The sequence below is a fragment of the Cucurbita pepo genome, chromosome LG02 (genome assembly GCF_002806865.2).
Source record: "Cucurbita pepo subsp. pepo cultivar mu-cu-16 chromosome LG02, ASM280686v2, whole genome shotgun sequence".
Taxonomy (NCBI): domain Eukaryota; kingdom Viridiplantae; phylum Streptophyta; class Magnoliopsida; order Cucurbitales; family Cucurbitaceae; genus Cucurbita; species Cucurbita pepo.
Genome location: NC_036639.1, coordinates 4226241 through 4246196, shown reverse-complemented (window position 1 = coordinate 4246196; position 19956 = coordinate 4226241). Strand labels below are relative to the sequence as shown.

At 36.0% G+C, this 19956-nt stretch overlaps 2 protein-coding genes across 2 annotated transcripts; both read left to right on the top strand.

Moving 5' to 3' along the window:
- The first annotated feature begins 231 nt into the window (after window positions 1-231).
- Window positions 232-4752, top strand: LOC111788539 (probable beta-1,3-galactosyltransferase 14). The gene is made up of 7 exons (XM_023668887.1): window positions 232-771; window positions 1122-1274; window positions 1358-1440; window positions 1527-1626; window positions 2726-2839; window positions 3680-3822; window positions 4259-4752. The coding sequence occupies exons 1-7, from the start codon at window positions 395-397 to the stop codon at window positions 4351-4353; spliced, it is 1065 nt and encodes a 354-aa protein (XP_023524655.1). The 5' UTR covers window positions 232-394; the 3' UTR covers window positions 4354-4752.
- A 10149-nt stretch (window positions 4753-14901) lies between these two features.
- LOC111788534 (TPR repeat-containing thioredoxin TTL1-like) lies at window positions 14902-18454 on the top strand. Its single transcript, XM_023668876.1, has 7 exons — window positions 14902-16092; window positions 16198-16393; window positions 16472-16656; window positions 16741-17074; window positions 17171-17375; window positions 17464-17570; window positions 17677-18454. The coding sequence occupies exons 1-7, from the start codon at window positions 15173-15175 to the stop codon at window positions 17830-17832; spliced, it is 2103 nt and encodes a 700-aa protein (XP_023524644.1). The 5' UTR covers window positions 14902-15172; the 3' UTR covers window positions 17833-18454.
- Window positions 18455-19956: the final 1502 nt, after the last annotated feature.

The following is a 19956-nucleotide window of genomic DNA, read 5'->3' as shown; positions in this document are numbered from 1 at the left end:
TTTCCATAGTTATTTGCATAAAATAATTTATTTTATAGGTTAAAGACAAATAAATTCTTTTAAAAAAAATCCATCAAAATTTAATGTAATTAATTTACCTTAGAGATTCCAAGGTAAATAATTCAAAGCAATCAAGAAGTTAATTAAATTAACCTTAATTGAATTTATGAACTAAAAATTTATTAAATAAATAAATTATCTTAATTTTTACTCAAAGGAAAAAGGAAAGAAAATCTGAGGTCGGTGGCCCCCACCAACCGGCAACCAAAAACCAGAAACTCTCCGTCTCTGAAAGCGCCATTTCTTCCGATCGGAATGATCCATTATCGATCTTCGTTTACATTTCGATTCCATATTAATCTGAAGCTCAGTTGGGTTGCTCTAGCCCTACGCCATGCCTTCCTCGCCTAAGCTTTTCCACGCGCGCCACTCGCCCACTTCTCCATTCTACTCTCGCAGATCCTCAGTGCTCCTTCTAGTTTCTTGTCTCCTCATCGGAATTTCTGGCTTCATTTTCGGATTGACCTCGTTTTTCAGTCCTCGCCTTAGATATAATTGTTCTAATCGTGACCCGAGGACTGTCAAAGTCGTTTGGGATAAAGCGGCTGATTCTGGTGGCGTTTTTGGTGCTGGTACTGGAGGGATTGGTGGCGATGCGAAGCGTCATAAAGTGATGGGGTTTGTGGGCATCCAGACTGGGTTTGCATCTGTTGGTCGGCGGCAATCTCTGAGGAAGACGTGGTTGCCACCTGATCGGGAAGGGCTTCAACGGTATTGTTTCTGTCTTGTTCATGATTCGAATTTGTTGTTGTATGGATGTTTAGTGAATTTTAGTTGCCATTTTGAAACAGAATTCATAGGCTTGTGCTGTGATCTGGATCAATCTTGGTGTATAATTCTTTATGCTTGTAGATTTATTCGCTTGATTTGGCAATGGCATTGGAGGGACATCCCCTTGAAGTTAATACAAATCATACACTGTTTCCAATTTTCCATGTTATATTGATATGCATTTCAGATTTTCATAAACTCTGCATATTTGTGCGCTTTCTGGGAATGATATGGTGATTCGTAGTTGTGCTTGTAGTAATTTGTGCACTGACATCAGTGGTGGCTCCCAGTTTGGAAGAAGCCACTGGCTTGGCTTTCAGGTTTATAATTGGAAAGTCAAGTGACAAGAGGAAAATGGCAGAACTCAAAAAGGAGGTAGCAGAATATGATGACTTTTTGCTATTGGATATTGAAGAAGAGTATAGTAGGCTACCTTATAAAACGTTAGTATGAACAGAGTTTTATTAAACGAAATTCTGATTCTATTTATTTTGGAACTACTAATCTTTTATTCTTAAGTTTACAGGTTAGCATTTTTTAAGGCTGCATATGCACTATATGACTCTGAGTTTTATGTCAAAGCTGATGATGATATATATTTAAGGCCAGGTGACTAAATTTTTTGAGATGGATTCATTATTTCCAGATCTCCATGATATTTTAAATATTTGATACAGTTGGTTCCATCTTGCTAGATCGCCTCTCGCTTTTATTGGCTAAAGAACGCACGCACCCTCAAACTTACATTGGTTGCATGAAAAAGGGCCCAGTCTTCACAGACCCAAAGTTGAAATGGTTTGATTTTTTTTTTAAACTTTTCTGTTTATCCTTACAAATTTTTTGTTCCATTTTTCTAATTTTTAATGTATTGCTGTTATCAATGGTGAGCATGAAAGCTAATAATGCAATTATAGCTGAGGCTGTAGTTTGGAGCGTTCGGTCTTCGGGTGGAAACCTGTGTTGGGATGCACAAAATCCACCCCATGAAATAGTTAGGTGGTAGAGGAGAGCACCAAGAAAAAGTGTGAAACTAGCAAGAGCCTAAATTTTGTCCTGATCTCTTAAGGAGGGACTCTTCTTATAAGAACACTGTCCCAGCAATTTGAAATTGGCCAATTTTTTGTACTCGGACTTGATAATGCGGAAGAATGTTCATGTAAAGACTTCATTGAGACCCAAAACCTGGTGTTTCTTCCATTTTTCCAGTTTAAGACGAGTTCATCTCTAGAATGGGTTTTAGTTTGATAGTGGAAGTGGAAGTGGAAGGTCACAATCTCCTACCAACATTATCAAATTTATTTACCTCAATCCAACCATTTGTCTGAGCATATATACTTTGTAAGAAATAATTTCATTGATGTATGAAATTAAAAAATGGATAAAAAATCTTGAGAGATTGCCAAATGTTTGCCCAATTGTTAAAAGGGTAGCATAACGATAAGAAGAAAAAAAAACTGAAGATTTATACCAAGAAATAGCATCATAAATAATGGAGACACTTGATTAAGAGGAACTTGCAGTACGAACTAAAATTGCCAAGACGAAGACCACCATACTGAAAGAGGAGAGAAATAATGTTTCAATCTATCACAATTACCATTGGAGAACATTAGTTCAGAATTTTTGCTATAAATTTAAAATTTTACAAGTATGTTCATAGATTAAATATTTTTACTGTGTATGCTAAGGTTAGTGGCGGCATTGCCATATAACATTCCTTAGCCAAGAGATAAACGGGGCATATATACAGTAATTAATACAGGCTATTCACTACGAGAGGTAGGCGTCAGCTGTCATACTATGGATTCCAGATTGCAATTGAGTTTTGATGATTCCTATTGATTATTTCCATTTCGTTTGATTGGTAACATATCCATACTGATTCATTTTGTAGGTACGAGCCACTGTCACATTTGCTCGGAAATGAGTATTTCCTTCATGCCTATGGTCCAATATATATCCTCTCTGCTGATGTGGTGGCAAGCTTGGGTGCTCTTAAAAATAGTAGGCAAGTTTATTTCTTAAAATATTTTAACCTTTGGGGACCTTTAAGCGTTGAGGATGTTACTAATTTTCAATTGAAGATTTTTTATTTGCTTCTTTTTACCCATCTCCAGCATACATAACCCTCTGAATACAAAGTTCACTAGTTAATAGTATTTGTGGAGCTTGTACTTGTCATGTAGATTTTTTAGTTGATTTCTTTTCAAGTTTTATAAACCATATTAATATCGAAATCGATCTTCATGCATTAGTCTCTCTTCTTTTTCCGTTGGTCTGTAAATTTCTGTGGATGGAAAATCTCATTTGTATGGTTGCCACTGAAAAAGCAAGTTATGATATTGAAAAGGGAGTTGATTGAAAAGAGGCCTGTGAGTGTTTTCTCTCTTCTGTCCTATATCCTCACGGGGCATCCTCTTGTTTCCGAGAAAAAGATCCTTTGGCAGAATTTTGTTTCAGCTTTCATTTGGAATCTTTGGTTGGAATGCAACGCCCGTATGTTCTTGGATAACAAACAAAGCTACTGCTCTTTTGTTGAATCTACTTCTATATTAGGCTTGTCATGGAGCAAGTTATCTTCTCCATTTTGTAATTATAGTCTATCTACTTTCACGTCCCATTGGAGATTTTTTAAAAAAATTACTTGATATGTTCATTTGACATCTATTTCATATATCAATGATCCTTTTTGTATTCTCATTTCCCATTAGAGATGTTTTCTTTTTGTTCTAATTACTTGATTGACCTTCTTTTGTATATCTATTTCACATATCCATGAAATGGTTTATTGTTGTTGCCTGCTGAAATCTTTATGTTTATAATGTGTCCAATTTCATGAAAATTGCAGTTTCCGGATGTTCAGCAACGAGGATGTAACAATTGGCGCTTGGATGCTTGCTATGAATGTTGAGCACGAGAACAATAAAGCACTCTGTGAACCAGACTGTTCGCCAACATCTATTGCAGTATGGGACATCCCCAAGTGTTCAGGTTGGTATCCTTGTGCTCTCTCTCTCTCCCTCCCTCTATATATATATATAGTGAAAAGTTACGTAGGTTATAAATACACCACTTTTATGGTTCTCATCAGAATACAATAACACTGTAAAACTCCCTTTATTCAATACCACTCTATCCATGTAAAGGTATTTTAAAAGAACACCCATGATTATAACTCAAACTAGCAACAGAAATCCCATCCACTTTTGTTACTCTCGAAGTACAATTTAACAATCATAAAGCTTGGAGGTAGTTTTGTACTTGAAACTTGAAGTACAACTTACCCAGTTTCGTTTACCATTGACCTATTTGCAATGCAATGTAAATCATTGCACCATAGGATAATGTTAAGATAGTGTAAATTTTCTGTAGAAGTTTGAACTGGCTATTGAAAATATGATCCTGTACAATCAATGTTGTTCTTCAGGGCTTTGTAATCCAGAAAAGAAATTGTTGGAACTTCACAATAAAGAAAGCTGTACAAAAAGCCCTACATTACCGGCCGATGATGACTCACGATAATCCCCATTTTCTCCGGGGAGTCGAGCTACGTCCGTCGGGGAGTTTTCTGTTTAATCCCAGGCATATAACGTCGATTTCACCCCTTTTAATCTTCAGAATATGTATTTTTCTAAAAGATTTCTATAAGATTGATTGATTTCATACTCTTCCTGATTCCAGGGGGTGGATTTAGAGTTAGAACAGAGTATAGTTTTGGTTGTCACATCTGATTCTTTGGTATCTAAGTCTTATTTACTTCTGCAGAGCTGTAAAATTGAGAAGCTGCCACTGCCCTTTTGAGTTTAATATCCTTAAGATGGCATCGCTTCATTCTTTCATTCACTTTGCTCATCTTTCTGGAACTCATTTTGTTTGTAACTCACTTTCAATGAAGTAGAATGAAGTTTCCATTTGCAGTTCTATAAATTATTTCAAACAGAAAGAACAGAATGGTTGGAGGTTCAGATCCAGTCTTCTGCTCAACCCACTCAAGCCAAGATTGGCAGCCAAAGGGTAATCTTCTAATTAGTTTCTTTTTTTTTTCTTTTTTTTTCTTTTGTTAATTATTATAAAATTTAACAAGCCAGGTTTGACTTGATTGCAACCAATATCTTAATGGATTTGAAAATCATTATTGCATTAGTTGAATGAAGAGTGCATCTCAAGGTAACCCCAAGTGGAAATAAAAGGATTCCATAATGATAAACCCAATGATTTGATTTGTCAATTCATTATGCTCCACTTCCTTTTTAGGGCAATATATATATATATATATATATATATATTAATAAAAACTTTAAAATAACTATTAAAAAAAAGAATAACAAATGAAAAAAAAATTATCGAGAGAACTCGATTCCCGCGAATGTCTTGTTGGAAATCTTCACTTTGATTCTTACAAAATTAAATGAAAATTTTGCGGGAATAGATAATGAAATAGGTGGCAAAGATGGAGAGCCATCGTTAATCATCTGACACCTAGTCCCGTTCCCGCCCCATGGACAAACTTAGACAAACTTAAATAGGTTTGAGGACAAACTTTGAGGACAAACTTAAATAGGTTTGAAGAAAATATTAGGAGGATTGTTGTTTGTGTTTAATGGGCCAAGAATTTGGTGGTTACATTTATGAAAACACCATACACATTTTAAAAAGTTTTGGTAATAATTCTTCAAATACATTATAACTAAGCAACTTTATATGACTTTCTTGTCTCCTTTTATTAATTTTTTTCAATCAACTTATAATACCAAACACATTAATTAGCCTAAGAACTAAGAACTACTCATTGAATGATTAAATCTCTTTCACATAAAATCTTGAAATCTCATAAACTTGCATCCTTAAGAGCTTGAAATCAAGTAATGGTACAATTATTTTTGGTATCCAAGAGTTTGCTGGTTGTGATAATGATGTATCTGTTGGGATTTTCATCATTGAAAACAATACTTTGAAGTTCAATCATATCAATGTTAGCTACCAATAAGCATTGATCATGACAACCTTGCAAGCAATACCCACTCTCTCAATTTTGTTCAACTTTGATTCTTAATGCTAAGATCTTATAATATGCATACATAATCTGGATTAAAATCAAGCATAAAATCAAGCATTTTGTCCTCTAACCTTACCATTATCTATACAACTTATCTTACATGGATGAGATGAAATGATTCTATAACTATCTAAGTCTATTGCTAGCAAATATTGTCCACTTTGAGCTGTTATTTATCCTCGTCAACCTCACGATTTTAAAACGTGTCCTCATAGGCACATCGTCCGGTGTTTAGCCCTGATATCATTTGCAATAGTTCAAGCCTACCATTAGCAAATATTGTCCACTTCTACTCGTTACATATCGTCGTTAGTCTCATGATTTTAAAACGTATCTGTTAGGGAGAAATACTATATTTCTCTCTCTAATTGTTGTTCATCACTAACAATGATTTTATTGATAATTAGGTGAATAATTGGATGAGAATTGAGATATTTGATGTGGGTTATTGGATGTTGTGACTATCATATGATTGTAGTTTGTGAAAAGGTTCCTTGGCCATCAAGCCAAGTTATGTTGTTCTTTCAACTTGGGATTTGATATTAACCTAGTCCTTTGCAAGAAAGGGAAGAGGGTTTGTTTATTGTTGACAATTGAATCAAATTTGTAAATCTTTAAGTAACCTCAATTATTGTGTTAAAATTGTATTACTTAAGAGTCATATATCTAACCCTTTTGCTTAGTATGTATAATACGCCCAAATTTAAAGGAAAAAATTCATATTTTGTGTAATAGTTCAAATCCACTGCTAGTAGATATTGTCCGTTTCGGTCTATTACAAATAGTATCAGAACCAGATACCAAACGGTATGCCAGCAAAGATGTTAGACTCTCCCGTGGATGAATTGTAAGATCTCACATTAATTAGAAAAGTGAACTAAATATTTCTTAAAATCGTGAAGCTTGACGATAATACAAAGTAAGTTAACCCGATACATTTGAAGATAGTGTGAAAAGGAGAAGAAAGCAGACATTTTGTTGAATACCTTAAACTAATAAAAGCAAAACAAGTGTAAACTTTGGAACAACGTTGTGGATTGAGAATTTCAATACATGGTCGGTGGTTGGGTTTCCAACATTACAGAAATGAACTCACTCATTGCCCCCTTTCATCTTCTTCGATCACCCACCAATATTATTGGATTCTCATTCTCATAGTAACTTTTCTCTATTTTTTTTTTACCCAAGTGGGTATCACATGCCTCCCCACCTCAGTTTCCTCAATAATTACAATAATTAGAGAGAGAAATAGATCATGGGGTCTGTAAATTTTAAATTTTTTTATGTGGGTTTTCAATCTTGATGCCTGAATTCATCTGACATGCTTTAGATTTTGAAAAAATTTACTGTGATTGGAGGTTGAATGGATCTTTAACTCTCTCAACCAAAAAGGTCTGATTTTTATGAGCAATATCTATCAGCTAAGGGGAAAAGGGAGCTAAATAATTGAAATGATACTCTTAATGAAAGCAAATCGCTTAAGAATGGGAGCTAAACAGGCTAAGAAGCAGGCAGCCATGACAGACAAATCCCAGCTCTCTCTCTCTCTGTCTGTCTACAAAATGGAATCCTAAGTACCCATTTTGAGCTGACAAGGAAATGTCATGACATTGGTTTGTGTTTCCTAATGAATCTGGTTTTATGTTATGTTGTGCACTTAAGATCATCATCTCATCTTTTTTTGTCAATCTATTTTCATTTGTTTGAACACATCAAAATTTTGTCCCTTCATCAATTTTCTCGTGAGATCTTACGTAGATGGGAGAGGAGAACGGAGAACGAAACATTTCTTATAAGAGTGTGTAAACCTCTCTTTAATAGACATGTTTTAAAATCGTGAGGCTAATAGCAATACGTAAAGGGCCAAAGCGGACAACGGACAATATCTGTTAGAGGTAGGCTTGAGCTGTTATAAATGGTATTAGAGTCAGATACCTCCAGATGGTGTGCTAGCGAGGGCACTAGGCCTCCAAGAGGGTAGATTGTGAGATCACACATTGGTTGAAAAGGGGAACCAAGCATTTTAAAACTGTGAGGCTGACGACGATAGGTCAAAGCAAAAAATATCTACTACAAATGGTATTAGAGGCAGACACTGAGCGGTGTGCCAGCGAGGACGCAGTACCCTAAGAAGGGTGGATTGTGAGATTTCGCGTCAATTGGAGATGAGAACGAAACATTCCTTATAAGGGTGTGGAAACCTCTCCAAAGCATACAAGTTTTTTAAAATCATGAGACTAGTAACGATACGTAATTGGCCAAAGCAGACAATATTTACTAGCGGTGAGCTTGAACTATTACAGATTTCTTCAAAGATGCACATCTTTAACTTTAAGGATAGCGTGAAATTTTGAACACTAAAGACCCATATAAAAATTAAATGATCTATTAGAAACACGAGAACTTAAGATCTAGAACGTATTAAATAGTGTTAAAACTTAAAAATTTGGATACTTTTGAAAAAGCTGTAGAGGTAGCAGCAAACAAATGTAGACATCGAAAGAGGAAGAGGGTTATGTTTGTAGTAGTTAGTAGCATGACATGTGCATTGAAATGGGACATCCAAGCCTGTAACATTGGTGGTGGTCTTGGTTTTTTTAATGAAAATGGAACACAGGAATCCATTGAACTTGGTCTGTCTGGAAGTTCATGATTATTATGTCTGGAACAAATAAGTTTTTGAGTTTAGTTTAAGTTTAGTCTTAAAATTTGGGAATCCTCACATGGAAAACATTCCAACTTGCACTATATTTCATGTCACTCACATGTCACTCACATGCTTATAACTCGATACACTTTTTAAAATTTACGTGAGATCTCACGTCGGTTTGAGAGAAGAACAAAAACATTCCTTATAACAGTGGGAAAATCTCTCCCTAACAAACTTGTTTTATGTGAGATCCCACGTCAATTGGAGAGATGAATAAGTGCCCCAATGGGGAGTGTACTCTGAGATCCCATATCGGTGGGAGAGGGAAACGAAACATTCTTTATATGGGAACCTCTCCTTAACAGACATGTTTTAAAAACGGAAGCGTGGACGGGAAAGCCCAAAAAGGACAATATCTACTAGTAGTAGGCTTAGGTTTTTACGGTTTAAGATTAAGATTACAACGTTTCACTGTGGTCCATGACGTGTCGCAAAATTTTGTCAGCTCCCAAACAACTTTCACAGTGTTTCATCATAATGTTCTTTCATTTTCCACTCCCAAAAGTATTGATTCTTCTTCTGATTCCTTCAAGCTGTTAGCTTTCTGTGTTATAGAAACAAAAATCACCAATGGGTGAGATTAATAACATCCTCCATCTTTCTCTGACCCTTATGATTGAAGGGTCTGCTTTGAATGTCTTAAAAATTGGAGGGCTTGGGTTTGGTACTGTTTACAGTCCCTCAGAGATGGCTGCTGCTGCTGCTGCTGCTTAGATTTGAGGTTGGGGGGAAAAGATGGACCATTGTCATAGGTATATATTCTTTTTGGTGGCAGTCAAGATTCCCATTAAAATACATAAATATTCATTGGGTTCGATGAGTATCCTATACCATTCGGTTCGTCTCAACATTTTTCCAAAAGAACGGGAAACAAATCCTTCATTATAAGGGTGTGGAAATCTCTTCTTAGTATACGCGTTTTAAAACTGTGAGACTAAAGGTGATTTGTAACGGGTTAAAGCGACAATATCTATTAGTGATGGGTTTAGACTGTTACAAATGGTATCAGAGCTAGACACCGAACGGTGTGCCAACGAGAACGCTGGCCCCCAAGAGGGGTGGATTGTGAGATACCACATCAGTTGGAGAAATGAACAAAGTAATTCCTTATAAGGATGTGGTAACTTCTATCCCTCTCTAGCAGACTGACGACGACACGTAACGGGCCAAAGCAAAAAATATTTGTTAGCCGTGGGCTTGGATTGTTACAAATTGATATTACAGCCAGGTTTCGAGCAGTGTGTCAGCGAGGATGTTGGGCCCCCAAAAGGGTGGATTGTGAGATCTCACTCTAGTTAGAGTGGAAAACGAAACATTCCTTGCAAGGGTGTAGAAACCTCTTTCATCTCCCTACAGACGCATTTTAAAATTGTGAGGCTGACGGGACACGTAACATGTCAAAGCAAAAAACATCTACTAGCGATGAACTTAGACTATTACAAATGATATTAGAGGCAGACACCGAGCGGTGTGCCAACGAGGACACTGGCCCCCAAGAGGGGTGGATTGTGAGATACCATATCGGCTGGAGAAGGGAACAAAGTAATTCCTTATAAGGATGTGGAAACTTCTTTCCTCTCTCTAATAGACTGACGACGACGCGTAACGGGCCAAAGCAAAAAATATTTGTTAGCAGTGGGCTTGGATTGTTACAAATTAGTATCAGAGCTAGGTTCCGAGCAATGTGCCAGCGAGGATGCTGGACCCCCAAAAGGGTGGATTGTGAGATCCCACATCGGTTGGAGAGGGGAATGAAGCATTTCTTATAAGAGTGTGGAAACTTCTTTCCTCTCACATATGCATTTTAAAACTGTGAGGCTGACGGCGACATATATAACATGCCAAAGCAAAAAATATCTACTAGCGATGGACTTAGACTATTATAAATGGTATTAGAGGCAGACACTCGTGTGCTAACAAGGACGCTGGACCCTAAAAGGGGTAGATTGTGAGATCTCGTGTTAGTTAAAGAAGGAAACGAAACATTTCTTACAAGGGTATGGAAATTAAGAAGATTTCGGCGAAAGATCTTTTTTTGAAAAGAGGGTGTGTATACTAAATCCATGTTATAAAACCACATGCAATGTGTTTTCCTTCCCCTCTTTGCGACAATCACAACCCATAACAAAGCTTGTGCAAATACCATGTGATCTTCTTCCATTGTTGGAATCCAAACCCTAAATCCCCAACTTTCTTCCCCTTTCATTTTGGGTTCTTCACAAACATCCATATCCCTTGTTCATATCAAATAGTGATCCTCTTTTGGATTCATTAACTTAGGTTTTCGACTATTCGATTTTGTTCGGTCAGGTTGTTTTTCCGTCATCAATCATCACTATCATCATTGACGTGTACGATTGTTTCTGAACCAACCATCCTAAAAAAGTATTGACAATTTCATAAAACAAGAAAGAGGTTTACGACTTTGTGCTTTAAACGATAATTTTCATTTGTGGTTGGCAATATTTATTGGAGGTAGGTATATATACAATTTAGTAATAGTAGGGGTCATATATGATCATGTTTTGTCACAATCGCACTTTTGATGGCAGCGAACTTGCGATTGTGCATCACTCACTTCCCAACAATAAGTGAGTCAAGCCAATTCATTCTTGCATCGCCTACGGCCAAACAACGTATGCTCGAGCCTCTGGCTCCGATTCAAGAAAAAAGCTATAGAAAACGAGGGCAGAGAGATTTCGAAAGAGAGTTTTGAAAGAAAGATTTAAGAGATTGAAATTGGTGTTATATATGATGCAAGCAAAAAGACAACAACAACGGCTTACTTACGCATATACGTATGAGAGAAGTTGACCAATTCAAAATTTTGAGTTGGTTAAGTTTGTGATCTAAGTCGGTCGAATAAAGTTCATAACCCAACCCAACTCAATGCATCACTTAAATTGGTTACAAAGATAATTTTCATAACAACAAAGGTAGGGTTGAATCAATTGACCTGACAAAAAATTGTCAACCTATGAATCAATCAAAATATGAATACTTAGTTAAATATCATGTGTCACGGAACAAACTAACTTGAAATTTTGATTAATCCCAGAGATCAGTCATTTTATAAATAAAAAAATCTAAATTTTATTTTTTATATATATATAATTTTGAGAAGTGTCTAGATTATTATTTTTTTTTTATGAAAATTATTAATTGCATGGTAAATACGAACATGATTAGTGGGTTAATTACATTATTATTATTATTTAAAAAAAAGTTGAGTAAATCTATAGGATTTGTTCATGAAACTAAGCGAAACCGAATTAATTAATTAAGTAATTAAGGCCTTAATTAAGATTAGGAGTGAAGTGGAACCGTTAAGACAGAGAGACATTGAAGACAAAATTGAAACCCAAAAACTGTCCTTTTTGTTTGGTTTTATGGCAGTGCATGGAAATTCCAACTTTTTATTTATTTATTTATTTATTTATTTTCCGAAAATCAAATATAATTTTTTTGTTTTTTTAGACAACGTTACTTGGTCACACAATAAACAATATTAAAATATGAACAAATTACACAAACCCCCCTCTATTTTTATTGTATTTGTAAAAATTACCCACTTTAACTTTTAGTTTCAATAACTATCCCTCAAACTTTGATAAATCATGGTTAAACCCAATGTTTGTACAATATTTTTTTGTTAAATGCAATATAATAATAAAATAATAATAATAATTGGAGTTTGGAGACAAGGGAACAACAGCAATAAATGTTGAATGTCCCTCTCCTTGAGGCCACCCATCACTTTTATTTTTATGTTTTCCTCGCATTATTTCATTCATGTTACCGTTGTGATTTACAAAACTATATACTAAATTTAAATGTGATGTATATTATATAGTCTTCTACACATTATTTCTATTCCCTTCTTTACTATTCACTTCCCCTATTTAATATTGTGTCAGAATTGGACATTACAATTTCAAGTCAAAATATGCCAAAATAAAGTCAAATCTTTTAAAGAATTTTAACTGTCTAGAATGACTGAGAGCGGGTTAGAAAATTTGTTTGAATTAAGTCTAAAAAAATGAAGTTAATCCGTATCAAATTTTTAAAACGAGACGTGAAGGGTAATATTGTCAATTTGAAAAAGCACATGAGGATGTGAGAAGTTGTGGGAGGGGATTAGTCTACCTGGCAATGACATGGATGGCCTCCTCATCATTCCCTTCCCTCCCGGCTTCTGTCGCCGTCTCTTTTTTTTTTTTTTTTTTTTTTTTNCCAAGATCTCTTTGACGTCGTTTGCTTAGCTGGATGACACTCTCATCCTTCAGCCTCCATCCTGAATGGGCCAGCTGGCATGCCACTTTCTCCAGCACATGGCCAGCTACTTCCCTGCTTCTAATTCCTAATCTTCCTATAACACCCCTAATTATCATCATAATTTACGAAAATACCACCAGATTCAACTGTGTAAATGACCCCTTAGATCGCCGCCACGTGTGGGGGCTCTTTCTGTAATTAAATAAAGTTTCAGGGTAATTATGATAATTTTCGTGTCAGTTTCTGGCTTGCGTAAGAAAGTGTAAATATGGAAAGTACAGGAATCTAGGATAAATAGGTAACCAACGAGGGACCAGGGAGCAAAATTTTAAAAATTTTATAATCGGGATTAAAATTTTAATTATCACTATTAAATACTCAATTGAATTTTAAGATTTTATTTAATTAATTAATTTCCTAAATAACATTAAGTCAAACTACTAGATTAAACGAACCAATCATCACGTGAGTTATATTAAGTCAAACTATGCATTGACTAAACAAAAACCAAAAAGTCAAATTTGCTAATGATAAATAAATAAAATTCTCGTGACTAGTTACTAAAAAATTAGAAACCGATAAACTCGACTAGTTACTAACCTCTCGTTTAGCTATTATTTTTCTCGAGAATAAAATTTAAATGGTCAAAAAGTCAAATATTAATGATGAAATGGACAAAGAAATACATTAATTGTGCAATGATTTTGTTTTGTTTTTTAGTTTATTATTATTTCATGTTTAATTATTTTTAAAAACACCCACGTTTAATATAATTTAATATATATTTATCATCGCTTTCTTGCAAATAATAAATTGTAAAAATAATTCAGTGAATTAAATTTAAAAATTTTGAATATTTTTTAAGGCTATAATATTAATTATTGTTTAATTAAAAAAAAAAAAAAGAAGAAATGGGAAGGGGAAGAGAATCCAATAAAATTTAATTATAAAAATTCCAGTTTATAGCGATTATATTAACCGGTGGGGACCAGAAAAGTGGGGTCGGAGTCTTCTGGAATAAACACGTGGAATTTATTATTGAATATTTTTCGGATTTTCTTTTATTTATTAATTTGATACATCGTATCTTCATTATTATTTAATTAGATAACAATAATTATTAACAACTTTCATACTTATCCTGTTAGTTAGATATAATAAATATGCAACTCTCCTCTTTTTTATATATTTGTTTTTTTTTTTAATTTTTCATCTATTATTTACAATTTTTAAAAATATTTGTTTTAAACAATTTTTAATATATATATATATATATATATATATATATATATATATATATATATTATAATAAGTTAGTTTCGGTATATATATAATGACGTGGGTAAGTATAGGAATAAATAATATAATTTCTGTCTCCGACACTATTCAGCTAATGAATGAAAATCTTTCTTCACTCTCTCCCTTATTTCTATCTTTGGTAGCTATTTTTTCGGAAACAACTTTAAAAAAATTAAAATAAAAAATAAGGTAGAAGAACTATTTAAATTTTTTTTAGTATTGGATAAAAATCTCACATCCACTAATTTAGGACATGATCATGAGTTTATAATCAAGGAATGTTATTTGGTATAAGGCTTTCTGGGGGAAGATGAAGCAAAGCCTTTTAACCATTGTGGAGAGTCGTGTTCATCTAATATATTTAAATAAATAAGACCCTAAAGCTCAAACGAACTATATTTCTCGATATTTTTTTACTGGTCCAAACAAAATGTAAAATCATTTTTTGAGCTTCCATCATTCAATCTTTTACATTTTTGTCCCATTGATAAAGGTCCATTTTATATCAATTCAACATGGTCATCATTTTTCTAAATTATAATAAGAAAAAAATAATTTTTATCCAAATTTAAAAAAAAAAAAAAAAAAAAAAAAAAAAAAAAAAAAAAAAAAAAAAAAAAAAANACGAAGAAGAAGAAGAAGAAGAGAGTGTTTAATAAAGATAAGAAAATAAATAAATTTAATTTATTTATTAAAAAAAGAAAAAGAAAAAAAGAAAAAAACAGAAAACTTGTCTCGTGAAACAGCAAGTGGAGTGTATAAAAGAGCTAAATTAATGTAAAAGTTGCTTCTTTTTTCTTCAATCTCTCAAAAACTCTGTAAAATCTCATCCAATTTTCCATTTCTTCTTCCTCCCTCTGTGAGGGGGAAACATAGCTCTCTCAACGTTCATTCTTTAATTTCTCTCTTTTCCACGGATTTCCTCTGTTTTCTTTACGGCTTCTCTCATAATCTCATTCTTCCCCTCTACGGTAACTGGATTTCGTTTTTCAGGCCTCAAAATGTCGCATTCTCTCAATCCCATTTCGGACTACGACCATCTCTCCGATCGGTTGCGTGATTCCCTCACTTGTGAACCCAACAAGCCTGATTTTCGCGACCTAGATCTGGGTTCCCCTGTTTCGCCATTACGGACTCGGAACCAGACTGGTGGCGGCCCTGCTGCGAGTAGTAGTTCCAGCTCGTCCGGGTCCGTTTCTGGCCGGAATGTAACGAACCCAGTTGCCAAAAGATCTGATTCGGGTCCTAATAATCATTCCGGTGAACTCTCTGGGTCTAGCGAGAGCAGCCCAACTGCGGCGGAGAGCCTCCGATCCATTGGGACTCCTAGAAATTTCAAGTCTGGTCATACTAGATCCGATTCTGGATCGAGTCATCCGTTAATCTATTCGGGTCAGTCTCAAACCTCTGTTACTTCCCCGTCGAATGTGCTTCCCACCGGTAATATTTGCCCTTCTGGGAGGGTTTTGAAAACGAGCATGCCGTCGACCAACCGGAGTTCGAGATCCGACGTTTTGGGTTCTGGGTCGGGAAATTACGGCCATGGGAGTATAATGCGGGGCCTCGGCGGTGTTAAAACCGGCGGCGTTGAATCGGTTAGTAATGTTAGCTCGAGGGCTGGTTGTGGTGGTGGTAGTGGTGGTGGTGACTCGCTGAAGAGGGCGAAACAGAGTGGGGATCCAGAGGAGTTAAAGAGAGCTGGAAATGAACAATACAAAAAGGGGCATTTTGCTGAAGCTTTGAGTCTCTATGATCGAGCCATTGCGGTTTCCCCGGCCAATGCAGCTTACCGGAGCAACCGTGCTGCTGCCTTGACCGGGCTCGGGCGGCTTGGCGAGGCGGTAAGCGAGTGCGAGGAAGCGGTAAGATTGGATCCCAATTATGTGAGGGCTCATCAGCGTTTGGCATCCTTGTTTCGTAGGTGAGTTGAGATTTGGATTGTTCATATTTGTCTGTGCTGTTAGTACTGATATCTTTGTAGCTGAATTGATGATTTAGCTTATTTGTTATGTCTGGATGCTTGCAGGTTAGGACATGTAGAGAATGCTAGGAAACATCTTTGTTTTCCCGGCGTTCAGCCCGATCCGAGCGAGCTGCTGAGACTGCAGGCAGTCGAAAGGCATATAAGCAAATGCAGGGATGCCCGTCGACTCAAAGATTGGCGAAGCGTATTGAAGGAGGCCGATGCTGCGATTGCTGGTGGAGCTGATTCTTCGCCTCAGGTAAGAGCTATTCTAACGTTTTCGATATCGATTAAGAACGAAAAGGACTGATTGGTTTGATTGTTTATGTATCTACAGCTGTTTATGAGTAAAGTGGAAGCTCTTTTAAAGCTTCATCAGATTGAAGATGCTGAATCCAGCTTATTAAGCATTCCGAAGTTACATCCATCGATTAATACGTGCTTACAAATGAAGTTTTTCGGGATGATTTCGGAAGCTTACTCTCATTTCATTCATGCCCAAATCGAGATGGCGCTAGGAAGGTATGTTCTTAAAATTTTAGCTTCGAAAGTCCGATTTCGAAACGGTTTTGAGAGCGTGGGAATTGGATAATGGATATGTTGCAGGTTTGAGAATGCAGTTACGGCTGCTGAGAAAGCTGCACAGATTGATCCTCGAAATGTAGAAGTGGCAATGCTGCTTAGTAACGTTCGGTTGGTTGCACGAGCTCGTACTCGAGGCAACGATCTCTTTAAATCAGAAAGGTATACAGAAGCTTGCTCAGCATATGGGGAAGGACTTAAGCTTGATCATTCGAACTCGGTCCTCTACTGCAATCGAGCAGCCTGTTGGTTTAAACTCGGGATGTGGGAGCGGTCTATCGAAGACTGTAATCAAGCGTTACTTATCCAACCGACGTACACGAAGGCCCTCCTTCGAAGGGCTGCCTCAAATAGTAAGGTAAATTGGCTTAGCTAATACACGATACCTCCTGCTGCATTCTTCATACGGATACCTCGTTTTTGTTTCTATAACTCGGTTTTGGATCGACTGCAGCTCGAAAGATGGGAGGACGCTATACGAGATTACGAAGCTTTAAGGAGGGAACTTCCAGATGACAATGAAGTTGCTGAATCTCTTTTTCATGCTCAAGTCGCGTTAAAGAAATCACGTGGTGAAGAAGTTCATAATCTGAAGTTCGGTGGCGAAGTCGAGGTGGTTTCCAGCATAGATCAGTTCCGAGCTGCGATATCGTTCCCAGGTCTGGTTTAAGTGTTAAAACATTGAGCTTTTGCTGTATCTTCAACTGATATTTGGCCATTGATTCGATATTCAACTTCGAATTGCAGGCGTCACTGTTGTTCATTTCAAAGTAGATTCCGATATACAATGCAAGCAGATATCGCCATTCGTCGACATCCTTTGTCGTCGCTATCCTTCCATCAATTTCCTCAAGGTAAGATGTCTGTCTTCTTCGCTTCATCTCGACAATGTCGGTTTACAACGAACGTTACGCAAGATGTTCATCCTTAACATGTTATCCTTTTTGTTTGTCATAAAAGGTGAATCTGGAAGATAGTCCAGCAATTGCAGATACCGAAAACGTAAGGATCGTACCGACGTTCAAGATTTACAAAAGTGGAAACCGAGTAAAAGAGATCATATCTCCGACTCACGACATGTTAGAGTACTCAGTGAGGTATTATAGCTTCTTATAGAACTCGAGTCTCTATTACTGCAATGACCCATGCTCGCTCGTTTCCTTATTCTCCTCTCCCTACCGAACCCCGATTTGAACGAAACACCACCCGAAACTCCTTTCTACGAGATCAAGGAATTACCTGATAACCACGAGTATTTGAAAGCTCGAAAATAATCCCAAAATCCAACCAATGGGGCATCCAGAGAGAGATAGTTTAGTTCATTTTTGGAGTTGTTCTTATTATTCTATTCATTCATTCCTCATTGCTCTCTGGTTCCATCTCCTTTTGTTACATATCATTTTCCCATAAGCTTGCCTTACATCACTTCCTCGCATTATCGGTATCGGTCTCTACTCCCCGTTCCATCGAGCTACATTTTCGAGAGGGAGAGAAAGAAATGGGTGTTGGTAAGTGAGGAGGAGGATCTCTGTACATGCATATATGATACATACAAGAACAAAAAAAACCCCAAAAAAACACCAAACAGGAAGAGGGCAGGGGAATTGGATGGATTGATGGGCATAAAAATGGTGGATTTGTGATGGGGTTTGTGAATTGAATACATTGTTAGTTCTTCTGTTCTTCAAACATTTTCTCATTTAATAACAAACAATTAAAAATCAAACTTGTTGATGAATGTTGATGAAATGGGTATCTGTTTTCACAAAATGGGTATCTATTTTCACAGAATGGGTATCTATTTTCACAAAATGGGTATCTTTTGGAAAGGCCATTCAATGCTCTGCTGCTGCTGCTGATTTGAATTTGTTCTTAATAAGTAGTGGGTTGTTGGGTAGCTGGTTTCATTCATTGCTCTTTTAAAGTGTAGAACAACAGACTGTTCTTCAAAGCAAAACAAACAAAAAAAAAATGGGCCATTTTCACCACTTTATGTCAACTTCCATGCTATCACAACATGCCATTATTTCGAGGGATCGTTTTCTTTGCAAAATCGTTCGTTCGTTAACAACATCAACGGTGAAATTTAGTAGGATAATGAATATGGGTCCGATAATGGGTAGATTTAAATTAGTCTTAAACACTTCAAGTCTACGATTAGTAGAGACGAGTCGTTGACGACCCGAGCCAAGGTTGAAAATGAAGAGAGGGTGTGACATGTGGGGGAAAAAGTGGAGTTGGTGGGTTTATGTGTTTTTAATATTTATGTTTTTAATATATAGGACCTCATGCATGTATGTAATCGTTCAACTATTTAGTATTTCACGTTCTATTTTTAAAATTTAAAAACATTATTAAAAAATTTTAAAATATTTTAATCAAATATAAAATTTAAGGTTATTTTTATTAATTTATTTACTATAAATATGTAGATTTGAGGGGTGAGGCGTTAAAAAATAGTTGGAAAAAGGAAAATAAAAAATTGAAACTTTTAAACAAAAAAACAAAATAGTGGTACGAACAACGACATTTTGAAAGCTTTAATGAAGAAAAGGACAAATCGGTGAGGGAGCGCGTGGATTGAGGACGCTTAAAGGGTAAAAAAAAAATAAAGGTGGTAAACGGTAAAAAAAAAAAAGATATCAACTTTCCCAACTATTTATTTCGGTAATTTATTTGTGGAATTACCATTTTAGGTTTCATTTAATTTTTATAATTTGGATTTTGTTTTAATTTTGACTCTTTTGAGTTTGAAAATACAAATATTTGACTTTTTGGTGGAGAATACACGACTCTTCTATTCTTGAGATGAGTGTATGGACTGTAAGCAGCTTCTCGGACTTAGTCGAGGTCAAGATGGTTCGGGGTTCAGGCGCATCAAGCTCAAACTCTTTCCTTAGGTGGGACATGGATCTCGATCTACCTCCACGGGAAGAAGTACAAGTTCCTGTTGATTGAGGAGACTCCCGACCCGATATGGATGTGTACGGAGAAAGGGATCCAGCCCGCATTAGGGCGATTGTAGAGGCCCAACTAAAAAAAAGGGTTGCTCAAAAAGCGGACGGAGGAGNGCCAAAATCCTCCGTCGGGAATTGCTCATAGTTTTCTTTATTTTGTTACTCAATATCGAGATATTATACAATTAGTTAACATGAGTGAAGATGTTGAGCTCGTTATCAAATCATTCTATATTAAGAGGTTGAGCTCGAAGGTCCACAAAAAAAAAAAAAAAAAAAAAAA

Coding starts and splice junctions, on each gene's coding strand:
- LOC111788539 (XM_023668887.1), top strand. CDS start 395: ATGCCTTCCTCGCCTAAGCTTTTCCACGCGCGCCACTCGCCCACTTCT. Junction 2,840..3,679: donor GGTGCTCTTAAAAATAGTAG/GCAAGTTTATTT, acceptor TGAAAATTGCAG/TTTCCGGATGTTCAGCAACG. Junction 3,823..4,258: donor GGACATCCCCAAGTGTTCAG/GTTGGTATCCTT, acceptor GTTGTTCTTCAG/GGCTTTGTAATCCAGAAAAG.
- LOC111788534 (XM_023668876.1), top strand. CDS start 15,173: ATGTCGCATTCTCTCAATCCCATTTCGGACTACGACCATCTCTCCGAT. Junction 16,394..16,471: donor GAGCTGATTCTTCGCCTCAG/GTAAGAGCTATT, acceptor ATGTATCTACAG/CTGTTTATGAGTAAAGTGGA. Junction 16,657..16,740: donor ATCGAGATGGCGCTAGGAAG/GTATGTTCTTAA, acceptor GATATGTTGCAG/GTTTGAGAATGCAGTTACGG.